Source organism: Budorcas taxicolor, chromosome 10, assembly GCF_023091745.1.
Source record: "Budorcas taxicolor isolate Tak-1 chromosome 10, Takin1.1, whole genome shotgun sequence".
NCBI lineage: Eukaryota > Metazoa > Chordata > Mammalia > Artiodactyla > Bovidae > Budorcas > Budorcas taxicolor.
The window spans coordinates 20,745,823-20,768,874 of record NC_068919.1 but is presented as its reverse complement, the minus strand read 5'-3'; the positions used below and the strand labels follow the sequence as shown (position 1 = coordinate 20,768,874).

The following is a 23,052-nucleotide window of genomic DNA, read 5'->3' as shown; positions in this document are numbered from 1 at the left end:
TCTCCCCCTTCCCCCGCCCCGCCGCCTCCCTCCGCGCCCCTTTAAGCTCCGGAGCAGACACAGCTAAAGTTCATCCTGGAGGGGCTGGCGCGGCGGTGAAGCGGGGGAGGGTGGGGGCGGAGGGAAGGGCGGCGGGAGCCCGATCGGTCCCACCCCCGTTGCAACCCCTGGCAGGAAGAGATTGTCGCGGGAGCCGCCGCCGAAAGGCTCGGAGCTCCGGGGGAAGGGCGCCCGAGCCGCGGCGGGTGGGTGCGCGAGCCGGGGGTGGGGTGTGTGTGTCGGGGGGACCCAGGCCGAGGCGGGGGCGCGCCGCCCGGAGGAGGGGGCGTGGCCTAGGCGCCTCCGGCCCGGGGACGCCGGTGACACTGTCGGCTCCCTTCTTCCAGGGGCGGGCGGGGCAGCCATGCTCCTGTCCGGGGGCGACCCTCCTTCGCAGGAATGGTTCATGGTGCAGACCAAGTCGAAGCCCCGGGTGCAGCGGCAGCGGCAGCAAGTGCAGCGCATCTTCAGGGTCAAGCTGAACGCTTTCCAGAGCCGCCCGGACACCCCCTACTTCTGGCTGCAGCTCGAGGGACCCAGGGAGAACATGGGCAAAGCCAAGGTAAACAGCGTCTGGCCTCTTATCACTTCCAGCCAGACCTTTCTCCCGCCCTTCGCCCCCCTTCCCTCCCCCCCCCCCCCCGGGGAGGGAAGGGTCCCCAGAGGCCCCCCGACCTGGACCGGGCAGTATGGCGGGCAGGTACTGGGCCATTCCCTGCCGCTCCACTTCTGCAGCTTTGGGTCCTTCCCTCTGGTTCCTTCTTTCTTTTCTGCCCCACCCCTCTCTTGCGTGTCACTTCAGTCCCTCAAGTGTGTTGAGAAAGGCTCTGCGTTGTGTGTCCCCCCAGGAGCCTTCTCTGGCCAGGGGCCCGCATTTACAGCCTGTTCCTCCATCGGGGGAGCAACTTAAGGTCTGGTATTTCTGTGGTCTGTGCAGCGTATCTCTTTGTTCTCCACCCAGAGGCTGGAAGGCCCAGGTCTTTCTGCCTTCATGTAAGTCTCCTTAAATCTTGGGCTGCGACTCACAGCCTGAGCGCTGGGACTGGAGGGGCCATTAGAAACTCCGCTAGAGAAATGCTGGCATTTTACAGATGAGGTATTGGGGACTGGAGAGCGTCAGGGGCCTCCTGGGATACTTAGGGTTGGGAAGGTGGGGGTGGCAGGGGCTCTGGGCTCAGTGCCCCACACTCTTGATGCCCTAGGCGGCCTCTTGTAGGGGCTCAGGGGCAGGGGTGCAGCTGCTCTGGAAGGTAGCAGGCTTTGGGGATGGGTGGGAATCCTCTGGGAGGAGGGCTGTGGGCTTCAGATGAAAGGGCCTGCTGTGTGGGGCTGGATGCTGGGCAGGCCAGGTCACCGTGTGCCTCTCTCGCGTTTGCTCTAGCTTCTCTCACCCGCTTCTCCTCCACTTGGGCCTCTCAGGTTCCCTCTGATCCCCAGTCATGGCCAAGGTCTCCCTCTTCCCCCAGATTCCCTTATCTTATCTTTTCCTGGTAGGAATACTACAGCCTCCCTCAGTCCCAGACCACCCTTCTCCCCCATGCACCCCATCCCACCCTAACACACTCCCCTTCCCCAGCTAGGTCTCTACCAGTATCCTAAGTGGTCAAGGCCATGGGTGGGGGAGGCCCAGAACACGCTGGCCAGTGGACAGGCAGGCTAGAAAGTTCCTGCCTCAGCCCCTCCGCTGAGCTGCTTCGTCAGCAGTTTGTCCAGTTCTGACAGAGGTGCTGGGGGAGGGGAGGGGTGCCTGCCCACATAGCAGATGTGCAGGAGTCCTGGAGATGCAGGCTTTTCAGTAGCTGGGATAGGCGGGTTAGCCCGAGGAGCCTTCGGGTTCTTTGGGGGTCTTAATCTTTTTGTTAATTTGAAAGACACCCGCTCACCCTTTTGTGAAACTGGGGGTGTCTAGCTCGCCTGACCCCTACTTACATCCTTCATCAGCTTCTCCAGCCTCAGCTACTCCTCCTCCCACCGCTGCCTCAGGGTCCCTGGGGCCACTGACTTTCCCTCACACCCCAGGCCCTGCTAGTGCAGCCAGTGGCTTTCTCCAATCCCCCCCCCCCCCCCCCATCCCGCCCCATCCTTTCACCTCTTTCCCACCTGTTTTCCTCTGGAGAGAAGCACAGTTTAAGATGGAAACAGCATGAGGGGTTTTGGGTAACTCCCTCCCTTATTGTAAAGAATGAGCAGAAAGAAGAGATGAATAGAGCTTTGGAGCGGGAGGGCAGGGAACGTGGGGAGGGTGAGGTTTGGTTCCAGAAGTAGGAGATCTGGGCTCAATTTGCTGTCACCAAGTTAACTGCTGGGACAGACAGGTGTGGTGGAAAGAGCTGGAGATTGGGGTTTGCTACCTTCTAACTGGCTGACCTGGGTCAAATCACTGACCTTCTCTTGAGCTTATTTCCTCATCTAGAAAACAATGTAGTAATACTCACTTCATGGAAGAGTTGTTAAGAGTCAGCTGAAATAATGCATGCTGACTTTTGCCAGTGTGGAGAGTTATAGGGTAGAGATGTCAGTAAGTATTGTGGTTAACAAGCTGTGTAACTTTGAATGAGTTCTTTTCCCTCTCTGAGTCTGTCTCCTTGTTTGTGAAGTGAGAGGCTTGGATGAAATGCTTTCTAAGGTTCAGCGATCTGATGCAGGAAAATTTCCCATGTATAAGGATGTCTTGAGCAGCTGATTAGTGGCTCAGCGGTAAAGAATGTGCTTGCAATTTGGAAGACCTGGGTTCAGTCCCTGGGTTTGGGAAGATCCCCTGGAGGAGGAAATGGCAATCCACCCAACTATTCTTGCCTGGAAAATTCCATGGACAGAGGAACCTGGCGGGTTACAGTCCACGGGGTCGCAAAGAGTTGGACATAATTGAGCACACAAGAAGAAGGAAGTCTCGGGGTTTCCATGTAGAGGTGCTGTGGCTGACCCCCATCCCAGCTGTAAGGACACAGAACCATGCACTTGATAGTGAGTTGATATACACAGCCAGCTGGCAGAGAGAGCTCAGTGAGACTGAAGCTTGTGGCATGGAGAAGGGGTGATGGATGTCCTGTCTGTGAGGGAAGAAGGGGTCAAGAAGGGTACGGGCTTCTTTGGAGAAGAGCTCAGGTCTGTTTTTCTATTATATGCACTGGTTTTCTAGGAAATCTCTGTAGAACTCGAAAGTACCTTGAAGTAGTTTTCTTGTGGTGGGATTTAAAAAATAATGAAGGCATTGCTGGAAATCACATTCCTAGGCAGCAAAAACAAGCCCTGGGGAGGCGTGACCTTTCTGAGGGGAAATCAGCAAGTAGAAAGGAGAGTTTTTAGTTAATGATCAGAGTCTCTCAGAGATAAGCCCTGCTCAGCTTTTCTGTCCTCCTTGACAACGGTGTGAAGAAGGATTGGGTGCTGAGAGGACAGGTGACAGTTCGATTCTACTCTTTTTGGAGATGATGGAACAAGGTGAGGGGGAGCTCGAGATTGAGATGGGGAGCCGTGGGACAGGGTGTGGTTTGCTGACTCTGGGCTTGGCTCTCAGGTGCAAGTTGGCCTGTTCCTGCCCCACACGGACTGTGAGCAGTGCCATGAAAGCTGGTAGTGGCCAGGGATGTGCTGAAACTGGCTCCTGCTGACCCATTGTTGAAAAGTCTTGAAGTTTTTGAGTCGGTGGAGTCCTATTCGTAGTTTGAAATCAGCCAGGATGGGAGTAGTTACACCGCAGAAATTGGAAAATGCTACAGATCAGGACTGCCCTCCCCACAACTGGCTCCCCACAACTTACCAGCACACATAATGGTGTTGTGAGCACCTGATCCTTCTCCTTTAATTATTTGTTTTCATTTATTTTTAAAAAAAGATGCTTGCACATTTATTTATCTCTCTTCCTCTCGAGCTTCTCTCCCACGTCCTACCCATTCAGCCCTTCTGGGTCATCACAGAGCACAGAGCTAAGCTCCCTGTGCAGGACAGTAACTTCCCACTAGCTATCTATTTTACACATGGTAGTGTATATATGTCAACGTACTCTCTCAATTCCTCCCACCCTGCATACGTGTAGCTGATTCATGTTGTTGTACAGCAGCAATGACATTGTAAAGCAGTTATGCTCCAATTTTAAAAAGATGCTTATTTACATTTATTTTTATTTAGTTTTTGGCTTTGCGGCATGCGGGATCTTAGTTCCCTGGCCAGGGATTGAACCCGTGCCTCCTGTAAAGGAAGCAAGGATTCTTAACCACTGAACTGCCAGGAAGTCCCTCCTTTATTTTGAACTTAATTTTTCTTTATCAAAGTAATACATAATTTAAAAGTCCAGTAATTTTTTTTTAAAATCCACAGTATAATGCAGTGATTCCCTGCCTTGTCCTGCCAACTCCCTCTTCTGTGCTCTTCCTTGTAGAAAATATCTGTTCTGGAATTTATACATCTCCACATTCCTAAAAAACATGTAGATCCTGTATCTTTCAATTAATTTTAGATACCTTTTTACTTCCTATTATTATAGTTGAGGGCTTCCCTGATAGCTCAGTTGGTAAAGAATCCGCCTGCAATGCAGAGACCCTGGTTCGATTCCTGGGTGGGGAAGATCCCCTGGAGAAGGGATAGGCTACCCATTCCAGGATTCTTAAGCCTTCCCTGGTGGCTCAGAGGTTAAAAGCGTCTGCCTGCGATGTGGGAGACCTGGGTTCGATCCCTGGGTCGGGAAGACCCCACTCCAGTACTCTTGCCTGGAGAATCCCGTGGACGGAGGAGCTTGGTGGGCTACAGTCCATGGGGTCCCAAAGAGTCAGACACGACCGAGTGACTTCACTTTCACTTTCCAGTATTCTTGGGCTTCCCTTGTGGCTCAGTTGGTAAAAAAATCTGCCTACAATGCAAGAGACCTGGGTTCAATCCCTGAGTTGGGAAGATCCCCTGGAGAAGGGAAAGGCTACCCACCCCAGTATTCTGGCCTGGAGAATGCCATGGACTGTATAGTCCGTGGATCGAAAAGAGTCAGACACGACTGAGTGACTTTCACTTTCATTATAGGTGAGGATTTAGGTCCTTTATATTGCCATCCCTTTTGTCTTCCCAATATAACTGTATTTCATTTTCTGTTAAATCTGTATTTATTATTCGCAACATTATGCCCATGCAAATATCACTCACATCTAAACATTGAAGTGTACTATGATTGGGTTTTCTATCTTACTTTTCAATTTTTCTGAGGTAAAGAGCTCACACCTTACCTGTTTGTTTGTTTTCCTTTGAACCCATTGCTAATTCTTATAACTTTCAGTAGCTGCTCACGACAGTTTTCTGCAAGAATAAGGCTTTGATTTCAAGGTGGCCTGTTACAGATTTTTTCCTGGGGGCACCCTTCTTTCTGTCTGGTCAGGCTTGCGTGGCTATCATCCTGAGACTCCTGTTTGCTGTCATTCTTGGCACCCTTTTGCTCTTTTCTTTGTTAAACACCTTGTTTCCTGAACGCTGTGTCTTTGTCTTGGGTTGGTGGAACACGTCTGTTTGTAGCGTCATTAAGTTAGAAAGATGGTGCTGTGCTAAAGATCATGCTGATAACTGAGGTCAGCCTTCCTGTTTCTGGAATTCCACTCTTCAGCCTGAACTAGTTGCCCCCTATGCCTCCCAGAACAATGCTTGAACATAGTAGATGCTCAGTAGTGATTTCTTGAATGGATGAATACATTCTGAACTTTCTCTCCACAATCATTCTGGAGATTGTCTTTGATTTTTTTCTGAGTTAGGTCTCCGTTCTTGGTTTTTCCTTTCTTGATTTGCTGGAAAATACTCTTCAGTAACTTCCTGAGAAAGGCTTTAGAGGAGGTAGATTCTTGGGGTTGCATATCTGAGTATCTCCATTGAATATCTGAAGGTCACTTGATTGACAGTTTGGCTGGTATCAAATTATACATGGAAGACTATTTTCCTTCAGAAGTGAGAAGGCATTAATCTATTGACTTCTTGCTTTGGGGACATCTGAAGCTATTCTTGGTCCCTGGTCCTTTGATGTGAAGTGTTTTTTTTCTCTCTGGAAGTTTGTAGTTTCCCCCACTCTTCTAAGATGCCCCAGAGAGACCCTTTTGTGTGGGCATCGGACTTCATCCATTGTTGGTTACTATGGCTGAATCTCTGAATGAGAAGAATGAGTTTCTCTGCACTCAGTGCTCACTGTAGACCTCACTGTTGGCCTTCCTCTCTTCCTCCATGATTTTGTATGGTACCCACACTCTCAAGTACACTGATCAGCTTCTGCAGAACAAACTTCAGTGGGTAGGGTGGTACTTGCTCAGCCTTTGTGTAGTGGGGTCGGTAGGCTCCCAGATCTAACTGCTCCTCAAACAACTTTATCTTAGTCCACATTTTATTTAATTTTTTTTTTTTTTAATGTACTTGGCTGCACTGGTTCTTAGTTGCAGCTTGTGGGATCATCAGTCTTTAGTTGTGGTACATGAACTCTTAGTTGAAGCATGTGGGATCTAGTTCCCTGACCAGGAATTAAACCCGGGCCCCCTGCATTGGGAGCATGGAGTCTTAGCCACTAGACCACTAAATCCACTTTTTAAAAAATGTTCTCCTTCACTCCTAATTCTGGAGTTTTTGGTGCTGCCATTTTTTTTTTTTAACTTTTTGAGTATTCTGCAGTGTAATTTGGTATGCTTCTGGAAAGCAGACAATGAATGGTAACTGACTTATGAGAAAGAAGAATCCTACGTCAGGACTGATAAATTATACAGCAGTAGTAAGCTGTCTGGTGGTATTATTTTTATTTAACTTACACATTGACCGATGACTCACAGGACACGGGGCAATATATTTTAACAAATACACAAGATTTTTCTGTGTGTACTTCATTCCTGCATCTTCGCTACTTCTCCTCTTGGAGAAAAAGGTCTGGGTAGGCTTAAAGCAGGAAAATTGCTCCAGATATTTTCTGGATGTAAAGGTCTGGGTAGGCTTAAAGCAGGAAAACTGCTCCTGATTTTTCTGGATGTAAAGGTCTGGGTGGGCTTAAAGCAGGAAATTTTCTCCAGATATTTTCTGGATGTGAACGCCTTTTTCCTTATCTGTTTTTTCTCTAATGTGCCATTGGCTTCCTTAGTGGCTCCGTGGTAAAGAATCCGCCTGCCACTGCAAGAGATGCAAGAGCCTCGGGTTCTCTCCCTGGGTCAGGGAGCTCCCCTGGAGTAGGAAATCACAACCCATTCTAGTACTCTTGCCTGGAAAATTCCGTGAACAGAGGAGCCTGATGGGCTACAGTCCATGGGGTCGCAAAGCGTTGGACACGACTGAATGACTGAGAACACACACTCATATAGACAGCATCATGGTTAAGACCTCAGACTTTGGAGTCAGAGTGCCTGAGTGTCCCAGCCTCTGTCTGTGACCTCAGACATCTGTCCTTTCTTGCTCACCTAAAATGGGGAGGATAGTAATTTCCATATAGGTCTGAGAGAGGAATCAACGAGTTAATGTATGTAAAGAGCCTGGCACCTAGCAAGGACTCAATAAATATCAGTTCAGGTTTATTATTTTGAAAGTCACCTCATTTCCAATATACATTTAAATTTTATTTCTTTCCTTACTGGCTGTGCTGTGAGCAGGCTGTTCTCTAGTTGCGGCGAGTGGGGGCTAATCTCTGTTTGCAGTGCGTGGGCTTCCCGTTGCAGCCGCTTCTCTTCTCTTGTTCGCACGGGCTCTGGGTGTGCCAGCTTCAGTAGTTTTGCGGTTCCTGGTCTCTAGGCCACCAGCTCAGTAGGTGTGGCACATAGACTTAGCTGATCCGTGGGACGTGGGATCTTCCCATGACCTGGGCCAGGTGGAAGAGGTAAGCTCAGACCTGAGCAACCTCGCTCACCCACCACCTGGCAAGGGTGAATCTGACCAGGTGGAATAACTCTTATAGGTCTGAATACCGTGATCCCCATGTGGTCTTTGGGATGGCTGTTGGAGATCCAAAATGGAGCCTTTGTTCCTTATGGATCTGTCAGGGGAAGGCAGGAGGAGGGGTGACTATCACTGACACAGGTGAGGAGGTGCTTGAGGATGAATGCAGTCATCAGGGTTGGCCGATTAAGAGGCAATTCCCATGGTTCCTTGGAGCCCATGGGGTCATGCTGGTGGAACTCAATCAGAGAGTAGAAGAACCCAACCTCTTCCATCCTAACGGAATGGGAGACTCTAAAGGCTGAGTGTGTGAGCCCTAGAAACATGAGGGCCTGGTGCCCAGACAGCCAGAGGCCTCCCTTCCGGCTCAACCATTGTATATATCTGTGGGGATCCCTTGGATACCAGACCAGGGACTTATCTTCTCCTCTGTCCCCTCTGGGCAACAGTTACCATTGTTACAGTTACAGGTTGTGCCAGAGACCTTCTGCAGGGGGATTAACCAGAATCTCACAGGATTACCCCGTAGTCACTGTGTAGTCAACCCGCGGAGGTGGAAAGAGCTCTGGTTTCAGAGTCAGACAGATGGCAGCTGTGGTCTTCACCCAGTCACCCGCTGACTGTGTGTCCCTGGGTCAGCGATATGGCCTTTCTGAGCCTGAAAAATGGGAGGAGACTGTACCAGGCTCAAGCTAAGCACTTCCTTTGTATTAACTCACTGAAACTTCATGATAGCCTAATGAGGGGGAAACCATTATCCCCATTTTACAGATGAGGAAACCGAGGCACAGAGAGAGTTAATAGCTTGGAGGGTCCTCAGTAATGTGCCCTCTCCTCCCCTCAGCTAGTTCCCAATTCTAGAATGCCAGGGTAGGCCTGGCCCTTGGGAGTGTCTCGTTTAATCCAGTTTTTACAGGTGAGGAGACAGAGCCTCTGAGAAAGTGATAAATTTTTCACAGTACCCCTAACGTATTGAGGTCAGGTTGGAACTAGAACCAGAACCCTTGACTCCAAGCCCAGGTACTCCCCTCCCCCATCTGTCAAAGCTCCCAGGAAAGAGATGAGAGTGTGAGGAGGCAGGACCAGGGAGAGAGGGCTGGGTCCTGGGCAGGGGTTGGGGTGGGGGAATGGGTCATTTGGCTTATGGTGAGCAGGGGGAGCGCACGTGCTTAGTGAGGGGAGTGAGCCCCAGTGACGGGCCCCTAACAGCTGACTTCCTTTGTGTTCTCCCCACCGGCTGCAGGAGTATCTGAAGGGCCTGTGCAACCCGGAGCTATGGAAGGAGGTCCGCTACCCGGCGGCTCTGCACTGCGCCTTCCTTGGGGCCCAGGGCCTCTTCCTGGACTGCCTGTGCTGGAGCACCCTGGCCTACCTGGTGCCCGGCCCCCCGGGCTCCCTGATGGTGGGCGGGCTGACCGAGTCTTTCATCATGACCCAGAACTGGCTGGAGGAGCTGGTGGGGCGGCTGCGCTGGGGCCCAGCCCCTTTGCTCACTCCCCGTGGCATCTGGGAGGCCGAGGTGACCCGGGCCTTTGGGGCCCTGGTCTGGATCCGTGGTGACCAGTATGCTGGGGACCTGCTGCAGCTGCCCCCGGCGGTCCAGGAGCTGCTGCTGAGCCTGGTGCGGGATGCCGCTGGCAAGGAGGACATTATCCAGTGGCTCAGCCGCATCGGCACCTCCGACTCCCGCTCAGATCCTGAGCTCCTGATCTGTCCAACCCACCAGCAAAAGGAAGGTCCAACCATGGTGGCCGTGGGAGACGGTCCTGGCCCCTTTGTGGAGATGGGGAGCCCAGAAAATTCAAAGAGATTAACCAGCCTGGGAGCCACAGGGGCCGTAATCTCGGGTACCCCAGGCCCAAACACCCAGCAGGAGACAGCAAACCAGCTGGTCCGGTAAGTTCTGGAGAATCAGTTTGGTTTCTCTCCTGTTTCTGTGCCCCAACCCCAGGGAAAGAGTTTGGGACCTAACTCACCTTCCCACCTTTCCAACAAACTCGGGTTTCCTCCAGGGTCACATCCAACAACCAAGGTGGTGTGGACTGTTCTCGCGAGGAAGGGTCAGTGCAAGCCAGCAGCAGCCAGGACCCCGTGGATCACACCCAAGCCTCGTCTCAGCAGAGGCAGGTCCGGAGAGGGGAAGACAAGCTCCCGCTCCAGCCTCCAGTATCAGCCCTGAGTGTGTGCTCACCCTGGAAGGCCTGGACCCCAGGGCCAACCTTTGCACCCATGTGGCCAGGGGCTATTGCTGCTACCTTCTGGAGGATCAATGAACTGCATTCTCTTCACCTGGCCTGGCTCCTGTCCCAGGCATGCTTCAGTTTCCCTTTCTGGCAGAGGCCACTGGGCCCCATTCAGTTCAAGCTGCCAGGGCAGAATCCTTTGCCCTTAAATCTGGGATGGAAACAGAAGGAGCTGGTTCCTCTGCCCAGTGTGGAAAGCCCAGACTGTACACCAGACGGCGGGCCGGGAGGAGAGGCAGCCCTACAGAACTGCCCAGGGCCAGAGACCCCCAAAAAAGTCGTGAGTTTACTGGTGGTCTCAGGAGGCTCAGGGGTAAAGGATAAGTCTATCCCAGGACTTCCACAGATAGGGCCACCTTTGACCTCTACCCCGCAGCTCCAAGCCAGAAGTGAGCTGGGGGATCAAGGAAGTGTGCAATGGGATTGTAAGGGGCCAGAAGAGGGGCCCGATGCAGCGCCGCCCACTGGGCAAGGGGTGCCTGCTGCTCAAGGGGGGCTGACAGCTCCGTCGGGACCTGACTCGAAGACAGTGCCTGAAACTCTCAAAGTGCCCATGGCTGCCGCAATGCCCACAGCTCAAACCCTACCCACAAGTCCAGCGCTGCCTGCAGCCCCCAAAGTGCCTGAAACCCAGATGATGGCGGCAGCCCATGGAGAACGTGCAGCCTCCGAAGTGCCTTCAGTTCCAACAAAGCCGGCAGCTCAAGTGGTGCCCACAGCACCAAAGGCCACAGCTCCCCATACTCCCGCAGCTCAGAAAAGACAGGCAGCCAAAACATCGCCTACAGGTCCCCAGACACCCAGAGCCCAGCCTGGGCCTGCCCCTAAAACCGGACCTACAGCTCCCAAAGCCCCTGCCGCCCCCCAAACTTCCAGAACTCCGAAAACACTGGCAGCTCAGAAGGCGCCCGCAGGTCCGGGGTCCACCCTGGATGCAGGCAAACTCGTGAGTGAGGGCCAGCCTCCATCAAGGGGCAGTGCTTCCTTCCTGAAGGGCCAGGGGCAGCCTGGAAGTCAGGGGCCACAGTGCAGTGGCGCCTTGGCTCCCAGTAGCAAGCGCCAGCCTCAGGTGGAGGGGCTCCTGGGGGCTGGGGAGGGGACCCCAAGGCAGCCGACTCGCCACCCACAGGCAAGCAACACAGTGACCAGCTTCCAGAGGTACCACGAGGCCCTGAATACACCCTTCGAGCTGGACCTGTCAGAAGAACCTGGGAACCCGGAGTTGCGGCGGGTGGTCATTGATGGCAGCAGCGTGGCCATGGTGTGAGTAGCCATGGGCCTGGGGTGGACTGGGACTGCTGGGGAGCTCAGGCACGGCGTCCCTGGGGCTTCCTTTCTCGATCTCTGTATATGGGTGCCATGGGGTTCAAGTGGGGGAAAGAGGGGAGGGACAGGCACATGTTGAGCAGCTACCGCACGCTGGGCGGTGCTCGCGGAATCGCCGTAGCAGCCTTTGCAGGTGGATTTCTGTTCTCCTCCCTTGATAGAGGCAGAAACAGGCTCAGAGAAGTGATGGATCTTGCCCAAGCTCCCAGAGCCAGTAAGGGGCCCCGCCGGCCTTTGGGTTCAGCTCTGCCCAGGCCCACAATCTTTCCCTTTCAGCCTGCCTCACACAGCAGGGGGCCTGTAAACCCCAGTTTTCAAATGTCCAGCCCAGCCCTTAAGGCCCAGCACCAGTCTCAGTATCAGCTCCCTGCACAGCACTTCCTGCTGTATACATATGTCAGCATAAATACGTGCAAGGTGTCTTCACTTGCCCGCGTGGTGGAATCTGTGCTGAGAACATTGCCAGCACACAATCGTGGTCAGCAAATGTTTGTTTGCTTCCAGCCCTGAACTGAGCTCTTTGGTTGTAGAGGTTGCCCTCTTCCTTTTGCCCTGGAGGCCCCTACACACACACGCACGCACGCACGCAGCAGGTGAGTGGACCCGGTAGGTGCTCACTATTTGATGAGGGAGGGAAGGGAGAAGGCACGGTTGGTGCTGATGCTGGTGCCCTGGCATTTCTGATGCCCTGTGCTGTCCTGGGCTGGTTCTTAGGGAGGGGTGGAGAGGCAGGGCCATTCCTAGGGCAGAAAATTGCTCCCTCCCTGGTCCCCCTAACCCCTAACCCCACCTCCAGGCACGGTCTCCAGCACTTCTTCTCCTGCCGGGGCATTGCCATGGCAGTGCAGTATTTCTGGAACCGAGGACACCGAGAGGTCACGGTGTTTATACCCACCTGGCAGCTGAAGAAGAACCGGAGGGTGAGAGGTGAGCTGTGCCTGCCCCCCGGCCCCTCCAGTGTCACCACGCCTTCCTTTTCCTTGTCTTTCTGTTCCCATCTTAGCCTTTTCCTGTTAGCGCTTCCTCTGACCATCACTGTCTTCTGCCTTTCATTTCCAGAGAGCCACTTTCTGACAAAGCTACACTCCCTCAAGATGCTTTCAATCACCCCCTCCCAGCTCGAGAACGGCAAGAAGATCACCACCTACGACTACAGGTGTGTGGCTTTGCAGGCCTTCTCTTGTGGGGCCCCGGGCTTGGGCTGCACTGATGTGTGAGGCAGAGTCTTGCTTCATCTGCTCTGGGGAGATGAAGGCGAACATGTCAGAGGGTCTTGTCAGAGAGGGAAGTGTGGTGCATTGGCCCTCTGTAGGCAGAGGTAGGAACACAGAGGAAAGGGCTCCAAGATGGTTCTATTCAAGCCCAGGGACTGTTCCTGAATTTGGGACTCTGCAATCCCATTTCTCTGAGTTAATAGGCTTTCCTCCCCCATCAGCTGTGGGCTGAAACCCTCTACTGTCTTTGGATGGCACTAGCCCATCCTGGTGACTCCTGGTGCTTCAAGCAAGCTGCCTCCCCCAGCAGCTGATTTGGGTGCCGGTTTGGGTTGAAGCTCAGGTTTTCTCAAGGAATTGCTGCAGTCTTTTCCTCCCACTGCCTTGTCTCTGGGAGGAGGTGTGTGTGTGGCTGGAGCCCTGGCTCTGAAAATGGAGCCCGACTGCCCCTGCCGCCTAGCTAAAGGCTGAATGACTCCCTATCTGTCAATCCTCAGCACACACTCAGCGTGACTGCTGGTCCAGTGTGCACAGGGGATGCTGTGATGCTGCCTCTGCTGGGGGCAGAGAAGGCCCTCCCAGCTCACTGGCCCTGGGCTGGAGTTGATGCCTAGCAGGCACAGGTCTTGGCTTCACTTAGACACCTCCCATGCCAGGCAGGGAGAAGTTTGGTTCCTCCCTAAGACATGGTATCCACTCAGCCTTCAGGTTTGGGTAGGGCAGCTCAAGCATCCTTCCTTCAATAGCATAGACCCTAAGCATGCAGCTTAGACCCTGTATAAGGTCTTTAAAGTGAAAGTGAAAGTGAAATCGCTCAGTTGTGCCCAACTCTTTGGGACCCCATGGACAGTAGCCTGCACCAAGCTCCTCCGTCCATGGGATTTTCCAGGCAAGAGTCCTGGAGTGGGTTGCCATTTCCTTCTGCAGGGAATCTTCCTGACCCAGGGATCGAACCCGGTTCTCCCACATTGTAGGCAGACGCTTTACCTTCTGAGCCACCAGGGAAGACTCTAAAGTGTTAATTTAGCTGCTCAGTTTTGTCTGACTCTGATCCCATGGTCTGTCCATGGGGTAAGAATTCTGGAGTGGGTAGCTATTCCCTTTTCCAGGGGATCTTCCCAACCCAGGGATCAAACCCAGGTCTCCTGCATTGCACACAGATTCTGCTGCTATTGCTATGTCGCTTCAGTTGTGTCCGACTCTGTGCCACCCTGTAGATGGCAGCCCACCAGGCTCCCCCGTCCCTGGGAGTCTCCAGGCAAGAACACTGGAGTGGGTTGCCATTTCCTTCTCCAATGCAGGAAAGTAAAAAGTGAAAGTGAAGCGCTCAGTCATGTCCAACTTTTAGCGACTCCATGGACTGCAGCCTACCAGGCTCCTCCATCCATGAGATTTTCCAGGCATGAGTACTGGAGTGGGGTGCATTCTAGCGCCTTTTAATTCAGGCCTGGTTTTGAGGGAAGACAGCTTTTCTGTGGGGCTTCCCAGGTGGCACTAGTGGTAAAGAACCTGCTTGCCAGTGCAGGAGACTTAAGAGACACAGGTTTGATCCCTGGGTCGGGAAGATCCCCTGGAGGAGAGCATGGCAATCCACTCCCAGTATTCTTGCCATGGGAGATCCCATGGACAGAGGAACCTAGCTGGCCCCAGTCCATAGGGTTGCACAGTATCGGACAAGACAAGCGACTTAGCGACTGCAGAAGGGCCCTCTGCTGGGGACTTGTGGAATTGCATGGTCGGGCTGCTGGAATTGCTCACAGCCGCAAATGCTGAGAAGTAGGTAGCCTTTGCTTTCTTTCCTGGTCACAGCCCTCTTTCAAGGAGAAGTGATCCTTGGAAAAATGGATTTGTTTACTCAGGTAGGTGCGTGGCTTGGCATGTACATGAATGTTGTCAGTTGGTGAAGAATAATCATGGAGTATTGGATATTAATATCTGCTGTGTAGCAGGCACTGAGCTAGACACTTAAGCATATTGTCTCATTCAGTTTAATTCTCACAGCAGTCAAGGGTAGGTATCTTATGTTGGATCGACAGGTATGGAAACCGAAGCAATAAAGAGGTATGTATGGATGTGGATAAGGCATGGGTTTCTGTGTGTGTGTCTCAGCATGTGTATGGAATGCCTATGTGTAAAATAGAGGGCTTTGTTTGCATAGACAGTTGGGGGATGTGCATCCAGGTTGCCTTTCCGGGGGCTCGTGCTCCTCCAGCTAGCTGCAGAGATGAGGATGGGCTCTCAAGCCCTGGCTCCCTGACTATCAAGGGTGGTGTTTTTGTCCTACACTTCTCAACAGGAAGCTACAAGTTCAGTTTCTCAGAGGACTGGGGAGGTGAGAGGCTGGGTACTGGGTCCATAGTGACCCCCCCCCTCCCCGCAGGTTCATGGTCAAGCTGGCGGAAGAGACAGATGGCATCATCGTCACCAATGAGCAGCTCCACGTCCTGATGAATAATTCCAAGAAAGTGATGGTCAAAGATCGGTGAGGCGGCTTCCATGGGATTGGGCTGTTCCTCCCCCGTGGGTGCCAGACAGCCCCTGGCAGGGGAGGGTTGGAGGCAAGGAGAGGGGCCTTGGAGCAGTGCTCACCAGCCCCTGCTGGGAGGATGTATTGGTCTCTGCTCCAGCTGGCAACAGGGTGTGGATGGGTCAAGGGCTCCGCAGTGACCTTTCTTCCTCTGTCCCGGGCCCAGCCTGCTGCCCTTCACCTTTGCGGGGAATCTCTTCATGGTGCCCGATGACCCCCTGGGCCGTGATGGCCCCACCCTGGATGAGTTTCTGAAGAAGCCAAACAGGTAATGGGCTGGACCTCCCCAACCCCCTGCCACCTCCCAGCTCCTCCTGGGACTTTCTGGAAGCTTCCCCTTGGTGCTGGCCAACATTTGTTTAGTGCTTAATAGTGAGCAGGGTGATTTGACTTTTTCAGGTCTTTGTACTTCCACCCACATCTGCGCATCCATAAACTAATTACAGTATGGTTTTACAGTTTCACAGTCTTGCACGCGTGCTTTAGCACTGTACGTGTCCTTCCACAGCTGGCATCTGTCCCCATGTTTGATTGTTTTTCCCAGGCGCGTGCCGTGTTAGCTCCTGTGTCTGGCTTTAACGTCCATTCCCTATTCCATTGCATGAGTGCCCGACAGGTTTACGGGGTTGATGGGAGGCCGTTTGACAGTTTCTGCGTTATGCTGTGGGCACCCGTGCTGCGGTGGACCACCTCATTCTTGTTTCATTGCATGCAGAGGGTGCTATGTCTGGAGCATATACCAAGAGGAATTTTTTCCACGTGTCTTTCCCCCTTTGACCCTCACAGCTTGAGTTAGACGCATGTGACCACTATCCTTGTTTTACAGATGAGGGATCTGAGACTCAAGTACTTTCCTCAGGTCACTGTGCTGGTGCCGGCAGAACTGATTTGCAGTAACTCAGTTCCTCTGGCTTCCACCCACTCGGAGCCTCCCAGTTCCCTGGGCCCAGCAGGGGACTGTGGTTAGCACCTTCTGGGCAGGGCACTGTTTCCTGTGTCAGGTCCCCCAGTCCCGTTTCCCCATTTTGAAGAAAAGTGCTGTGGCCGAGGTCTGTGTGCTGTGCCTCCTAAGCCCCTTGTCAGGCCCCCTTCCCTCTCTTGAGCTCCCCTGGCTTGCTCACCCTTGAGTCTGTTTGGAAGGACCGATCATCTAATTCTGATCAAACCATTGGCTTAAAACTGCTAGGAAATGTCACTTGGTCAATGAGGTTTTGATTAAATAAGCCTTCAAAGCCCAGATGAATATCTGACGTTGCGGTTTAGTGGATGCTGGGGCTGGAGGGAGTATCTGTGGGCAGGTCGTGCTGTGTGGGAGGCTGGCCTGGCCTCAGGGGCACTCAGCCATTTGGTTTCGCCTCAGGTGGCCTCTCAGGCAGGCTGTCCCGCACCTCCTCCATCAGACCCTTCTGCTCTGCTGTTTTGGTGTAGGTTGGACACTGACATTGGCAACTTCCTGAAGGTGTGGAAGACCCTTCCTCCCAGCTCGGCCAGCATCTCTGAGCTGAGGGACAACACGGACCCTGGCCCCCCGGAGAGTCTGCAGAATGTGGAAGAAGTCAGGGAGGAGCAGGAGGAGGAGGAGAGACAGGACGAGGAGCAGAGAGAGGAGCAGGAGATGCAGAAGCCGGCTGAGGAGGAGGAGGAGGACCTGGACTCTTCGCTGATGTCTGTGTTCAGGGCTGAGTGCCCTTCCCTCTCAGAGGAAATCCTCCGGTGCCTCAGCCTCCACGACCCCCAGGACGAGGCCCTGGACATTGATCTCCAGCCGGCAGTGGCCTCTCCCTCACTGGGCATCCCCTGGGATGGAAAGGCTCCCTGCCAGCAGGTCCTTGCCCAGCTGGCCCAGCTGACCATCCCCAGCAATTTCACCGCCCTCTCCTTCTTTATGGGGTTCACGGACTCCCACCGGGACGTCATCCCCGACTATGAAGCCCTTGTGGCGCCCTTGCACAGCCTGCTCAAGCAGAAGCCGGACTGGCGGTGGGAGCTGGACCATGAGAAGGCCTTCCTGGCCCTGAAGCGAGCCCTGGTGTCCGCCCTCTGCCTGTCGGTCCCCAACCCCCAGCTGCCCTTCCACCTGGAGGTGACGGTGAGCCAAGTGGCCCTGACGGCCGTTGTGTACCAGGAGCACTCGGGGAGGAAGCACCCTGTAGCCTATACCTCAAAACCCCTCCTCCCCGACGAGGACAGCGAGGGCCCGCAGTCAGGGGGAGACAGCCCCTACGCCGTGGCCTGGGCCCTCAAGCATTTCTCCCGCTACATTGGGGACACCCCCGTGGTCCTGGACCTTTTCTACGCCTCCCGGACCTCTGTGGACCCTGAGGCGTGGGACGGCCGCAGGGTTGCCAAAGCGTGGCTGATCAGATGGGCCCTCCTGGTACAGGACAAGGGCAAGAGAGCGCTGGAACTGACCCTTCTGCAGGGCCTGCTGGGGAAGAACCGGCTGCTGACTCCCACGGCTTGCATGCCTCGGCTTTTCCAGGTTCTGCCTCCTTTCTCCGACCTGTCTACTTTTGTCTGCATCCACATGTCGGGGTACTGCTTTTACCGGGAGGATGAGTGGTGTGCTGGCTTCGGTCTCTATGTGCTATCTCCCACCAGCGCCCCTGTCTCCCTCTCCTTCTCCTGCTCCCCCTACACCCCGACCTATGCCCACCTGGCGGCCGTGGCCTGTGGCCTGGAGCGCTTTGGCCAGTCCCACATGCCCATTGTTTTCCTCACGCACTGCAACTGGATCTTCAGCCTCCTCTGGGAGCTCCTGCCCCTTTGGAGAGCTCGGGGCTTCCTCTCTTCCGACGGGACCCCACTACCTCACCCAAGCCTGCTCTCCTACATCATAGACCTCACCTCTGGCCTCTCATCCCTCCCGTTCATCTATCGAACCTCCTACCGGGGCTCCCTGTTTGCTGTGACGGTGGACACCCTAGCCAAGGAGGGTGCCCAGGGGGGCAATCAGTGTTGGAATTTGCCAAATGACGTGCCGGCCCCCATAGTGACTCCCCGTACCATATGCAAGAGGCCCGACTTGCTGGCGTTGCAGCGGAGCGACGGCACCCTGGCCGATATCATGGCCAAGCTGCAGGCCGGGCAGAAGGTATCCAACTCCTCACCCTTCAGTTCTGCCTTTAGCTCCCTCAGCCTCGACAAGGAGAGCGGCCTGCTCATGTTCAAGGGAGACAAGAGGCCCAGGGTCTGGGTGGTCCCGCGGCAGCTCCGGAGGGACCTGATTTTCGCCGTGCACGATGGCCCCATGGGGGCCCACCAGAGGCCCGAGGAGACCTACAGGAAGCTGCGCTTGCTGGGGTGGTGGCCCGGGGTGCAGGAGCACGTGAGGCATTACTGCAGGAGCTGCTTGTTCTGCATCCCCCGCAACCTCCTAGGCAGTGAGGCGAAGGTCATCGAGTCTCTGTGGCCCCCCAGGTCCACTGCCCCCTGGTCCAACCTGCAGATCGAGGTGGTGGGCCCAGTCACCGTCAGCGAGGAGGGCCACAAGCATGTGCTGATCGTGGCCGACCCCAACACCAGGTGGGTGGAGGCGTTCCCGCTGAAGCCTTACACGCACACGGCTGTGGCCCAGCTGCTGCTTCAGCATGTGTTCGCCAGGTGGGGCATTCCCGTGAGGCTGGAGGCTGCCCAGGGCCCCCAATTTGCCCGCCACGTCCTGGTGAGCTGTGGGCTGGCCCTGGGAGTTCATGTGGCCTCCCCGAGCAGGGACCTCCAGTTCCCTTGCCTGACGAGCTCCGGGGCCTACTGGGAATTCAAGAGGGCCCTCAAGGAGTTCATCTTCTTGCATGGCAAGAAGTGGGCGGCTTCCCTGCCCTTGCTGCACCTGGCCTTCAGGGCCTCCTCCAGCCAGGCCTCGCCCTTCCGTATCCTGACAGGGGCTGAGGAGAGGCTGACCGAGCCCCTTTGGTGGGAGATGAGCAGTGCGAACATTGAAGGGCTCAAGATGGATTTATTCCTGCTACAGCTCACGAGGGAGCTGCTGGAGCTCCACTGGAGGCTGGCCGAGAAGACAAGTGAAAAGGCCGAGAATAGGCGTTTCAAGCGTGAGAGGCAGGAGAAGGAGTGGAACGTGGGGGACCAGGTCCTCGTGCTGTCCCTCCCCAGGAATGGCAGCAGTGCCAAGTGGGTGGGTCCCTTCTATATCGGGGACCGGCTAAGCCCGTCCCTCTACAGGGTCTGGGGCTTCCCCACCCCAGAGAAGCTTGGGTGCATCTATCCCAGCAGTCTGATGAAGCCCTTTGCCAAGAGCGTCACCCCGCTGTCCTTCAAGGTCTTGGAGCAGTGAGCTGGAGCAGTGGGGGAGCCCCCCCCAGGTCCTGGGCTGCCGCTGCTAGGTCTCCCCCTGCCCCAGGCATGCTCTCACCGCCTCCCCACCCCTACCCCCGGGACTCTTCACTGTGCCTTTTGTAGAGAAGTTACTTCACAAAGCTTTGCTGAACTGCCTTGAACTGGGGACCAGCGTCCCTATGAAACATCCCCAGTATGGGGTACTGGGAGGATCTGCTGAAGGCTGCCAGATGTTGGCCTCTGGCAATTCTACCTGGGGGAGCAGAGTTCCTTTCCCGAGGTAGGCCAAGTTCAGTGTCTCTCCCCGAGTGAGAATGTACACGTACACACGCACAGCTCAGAGTCTTACTCCTGGCTGTCCTTATCACGAAGTGGTGTGGCTCTGGACCTCAGAATTGAAACCACATTCCCCTGTCAAACAGAAACCCCAGATACAGGCTCCTCCCCCGTCTGTCCATTTGGGGAACCTTTGCCCTAGAAGCCGTAACAGCTGAGACAAATCCATGCAGGCTAAGGAGAGGCACCCATCCTCGGTCTCATGGACCGCTTTCTTAGGCCAGGCTAGGCCTGGCCATCGATCAAGGACGGACTGGCAGTCCTGGGCCCTGAGGCTTAGAGCTGGGGTGGGAGGATGGCCAGCCAGGTGGGCGCGTCCTGCCTGTCGGCTCTGGAAGGGCAAGGGGGAGAGAGTCAGCCTACCTCATTTGACTCCAGCCAATGGAGACACTCCCTGACCCTGTCTTTAAGGACATGGACCCTGCAGGAGTCAAGGATCTTGATGCCAAGTGTGGCATCTCTACCTGAAGAGCTGCTTTGACTAGACCAAGGGGCCCAGGCCTCTGTTTCGGGTTGGCGGGGGGTCACTGAAATGAGCAGTCTGGCACAGCGTGGTGCTGGCGTGGCTCTTCACTCCAGCCCCACCCCGAAACCCACAGCCGCCTCCTCCCACCGCCCCTGTGCGCTGCATCCCCAGACCCTACAGAGTGTGGCTGCTTGGTCTGGGTTCTCCCATCCCGCCCCAGTCCCCTCGATTTGCCTTCTGTGTAGAGACAATCCTGGCCCTCCCCTGGCACCCCCAGCCACTCTTTGCAAAGATCAGTCAGTGTGTTTCCCACAGGTGTGTGCCTTCACTCACCCTCTGAATTGCTGCTGCTGCCAACAGAGAGGGTTCGAGGTGGAGGCCAGCACTGTGTCACTCTGGCTGAGCCTCTATGTCGTTTAACTTCTCCAAAGCTGAGCTGGTCTCCTTGTCTAGCTCATGTTGCCAAAACACTTGATATCGCTAGAGCCAGAGTAGAACGTGCCATCAAGTCCAGTTTGCTTGTTTTACAGCCAAAGGAAGAGGCCCAGAAAGGGGAAGTGACTTGCCCAAAGTCACACAGAGTTGGTGGCTGAGCTGGGACCAGGATTAAGCTTCTTAGTTCTCCGTTCAGTGTAGATGGGGGTTCAAGTGAGAGACGCTCTTAAAATCCTGTACCCATCTTCCATCCAACTCCCCATCTCCCAAATCTTGTAGACAAACTACTTAGGTGTTGCCCTTAAACCATTTCTAGCGGTTAATTCTGTCCAGGAAAGAACGATTGGGTGACAGCTGAGACACTGAGAGGTGAGCCGTGGGGTTTTTAGCAAATACCTCCTTCCCCCTCCTCCTCCCGCTGCATGTCCCCCTCCTCTTCCCTTCCTCGTCCTCCCTCTGATGGTCTGCTCGACCTCGTTCTCCCTCCCCAGTGCTGTACCCCTTCCCCTGTTAACCACATTTATAATACTATACCTGTTTGTGACCTTTTTTTTTTCCATTTGATTTGTCAATAAATGGATCAAAATGGAGCTAATGTTCAAGTTTTTGTTAGTTTGTTTTAACTTTAGACTCAATTATGGGCTTTCTGGTGGCTCAGATGGTAAAGAATCCACTTGCAATGCAGGAGACCTGGGTGGAGAAGATCCCCTGGAGAAGGAAATAACAGCCCACTCCAGTGTTCTTGCCTGGAAAATTCCACGGACAGAGGAGCCTAGCAGGCTACAGTCCATGGGGTCACCAAGAGTCGGACACAACTGAGCAGGTGGGAACGAAGATGAATGAAGGCTGGTATAAGAATGGCATCCATGCTGAAACAACTTGGTTGTGTCGGAAACACAATAGAACTAGGCCTGAATGCTGACTCCATGGCTGCCACCTGTGTGGTCCTCTCCTGAAGTCTTGGTCTCCCCATCTGTCTAGGGCAGGCTAACAATTCCTAAATTTCAGATGGTGCAAGGATCTTATGAAATAATCCATGCAAAGAGGCTCCTGTGGTGCGGGGTATGGAGTAAGCCTTCATCACCGGGATAGACTGCATGTTTGCGTCCCCTCAGATTTATAAGTTGAAATCTCAACCCTTAGTGGGATGGTATTAAGGTGTGGGGCTTTGAGGAGGTAATAAGGTTTAGATAAAGTAAGGAGAGTGGAGCCCGCAAGATGAGATTAGTGTCCTTGTAAGAAGAGAGAGAAATTGGAGCTCTTCTCTCCACCACTTGAGGACACAATGAGCAGATGGCCATCTGCAAGTGAGGAAGTGGGCTCTTATCAGACACCTGATTTGCCAGCCCCTTGATCTTGAACGTCCAGCTTCCAGAGCTGTGAAAACTGAATTTCTGTTGGTTTTGTTATAGCAGCCACAACAGACAAAGGCAATCACACAGCTCATGTCTCTTCTTCCTGTCCTAGAACGCTGGCTGTTATTGCCCCTCAGGCTCAGAGACCTTCCTAACCCTGGCCAAGCCTCCGCACGTCAGGTGTCTGCTTCTTGCTGCTCTTCTTACTTGTCCGCTCAGCACTGGTTGGGGGATGGAGGGGCCGGAAGGAGCCCTCCCTCCTGAGAGCTCCCCGGCTCACGTGGGCACGGTCGCTTAGTGTTTATAAAGAATCTATTGTGTGCCAGGCCCTGCCTAGTGCGGAGTGGGTGGAGGCAACGGGAGTGGCATGGTCTCTGCCCCACTGCCAGGTGAGGGAGGCATTTCAACAAGCAAATACAATGCAGAGTGGTAAGGGAAGGGGCACGGCGCAGGAGCCCACAGCACAGGAGCACATGATCCAGAGAGGTCTCGTTTTCCCTGACCCCCTTCACTGAAAATAATGCATGTGCTCTTAGGACAGGCCAGTAAGTGAAAGGTTCATAACTCCTCAGAGGAAGTTGATCCGGGAGGGGCTTGGCAAAATCACTACTTTCTACTCAAGAGAACTGCAGGCAATACTCCTGTTTTACACACATTGGCTTATGAGCCTCCTGTTGGTGAGATTTCTCTTCTTCGCTGTTGAACAATTTACAAGAATCTGATTTGAGATTCCCCCTATTTTTAGAGGGGCAAATAAAGAAGATGGTTCCACAGTTGAGCACCGTGGGTGCTGCAAACCACTAGTCACTGCTTCTCTCCTTTATTCCATCACAGTTTCCTTTTCTCATTTTGGGCACTGGCAGCTGAGTTTCCCAAGTCTCAACCAGAGAAATCACAAAGTCATCAGACAGTCCCAGACATAAACAAAATACAGAGAACATTCTATACTGTA

At 54.1% G+C, this 23,052-nt stretch overlaps 1 protein-coding gene across 1 annotated transcript; it reads left to right on the top strand.

The window, feature by feature from the left end:
* Positions 1 to 403: 403 nt before the first annotated feature.
* Positions 404 to 21,280, top strand: NYNRIN (NYN domain and retroviral integrase containing). The gene is made up of 8 exons (XM_052646526.1): positions 404 to 601; positions 9,149 to 9,801; positions 9,918 to 11,411; positions 12,271 to 12,401; positions 12,534 to 12,630; positions 15,069 to 15,170; positions 15,382 to 15,483; positions 16,644 to 21,280. The coding sequence occupies exons 1-8, from the start codon at positions 404 to 406 to the stop codon at positions 19,504 to 19,506; spliced, it is 5,640 nt and encodes a 1,879-aa protein (XP_052502486.1). The 3' UTR covers positions 19,507 to 21,280.
* Positions 21,281 to 23,052: the final 1,772 nt, after the last annotated feature.

What these genes read in the sequence shown, in the direction of transcription:
- NYNRIN (XM_052646526.1), top strand. Translation starts at nt 404, where the DNA reads ATGCTCCTGTCCGGGGGCGACCCTCCTTCGCAGGAATGGTTCATGGTG. An exon ending in ACAGCAAACCAGCTGGTCCG is followed by an intron (nt 9,802 to 9,917) that starts GTAAGTTCTGGA and finishes GGTTTCCTCCAG; the next exon opens with GGTCACATCCAACAACCAAG. An exon ending in GAAGAACCGGAGGGTGAGAG is followed by an intron (nt 12,402 to 12,533) that starts GTGAGCTGTGCC and finishes TTTCATTTCCAG; the next exon opens with AGAGCCACTTTCTGACAAAG.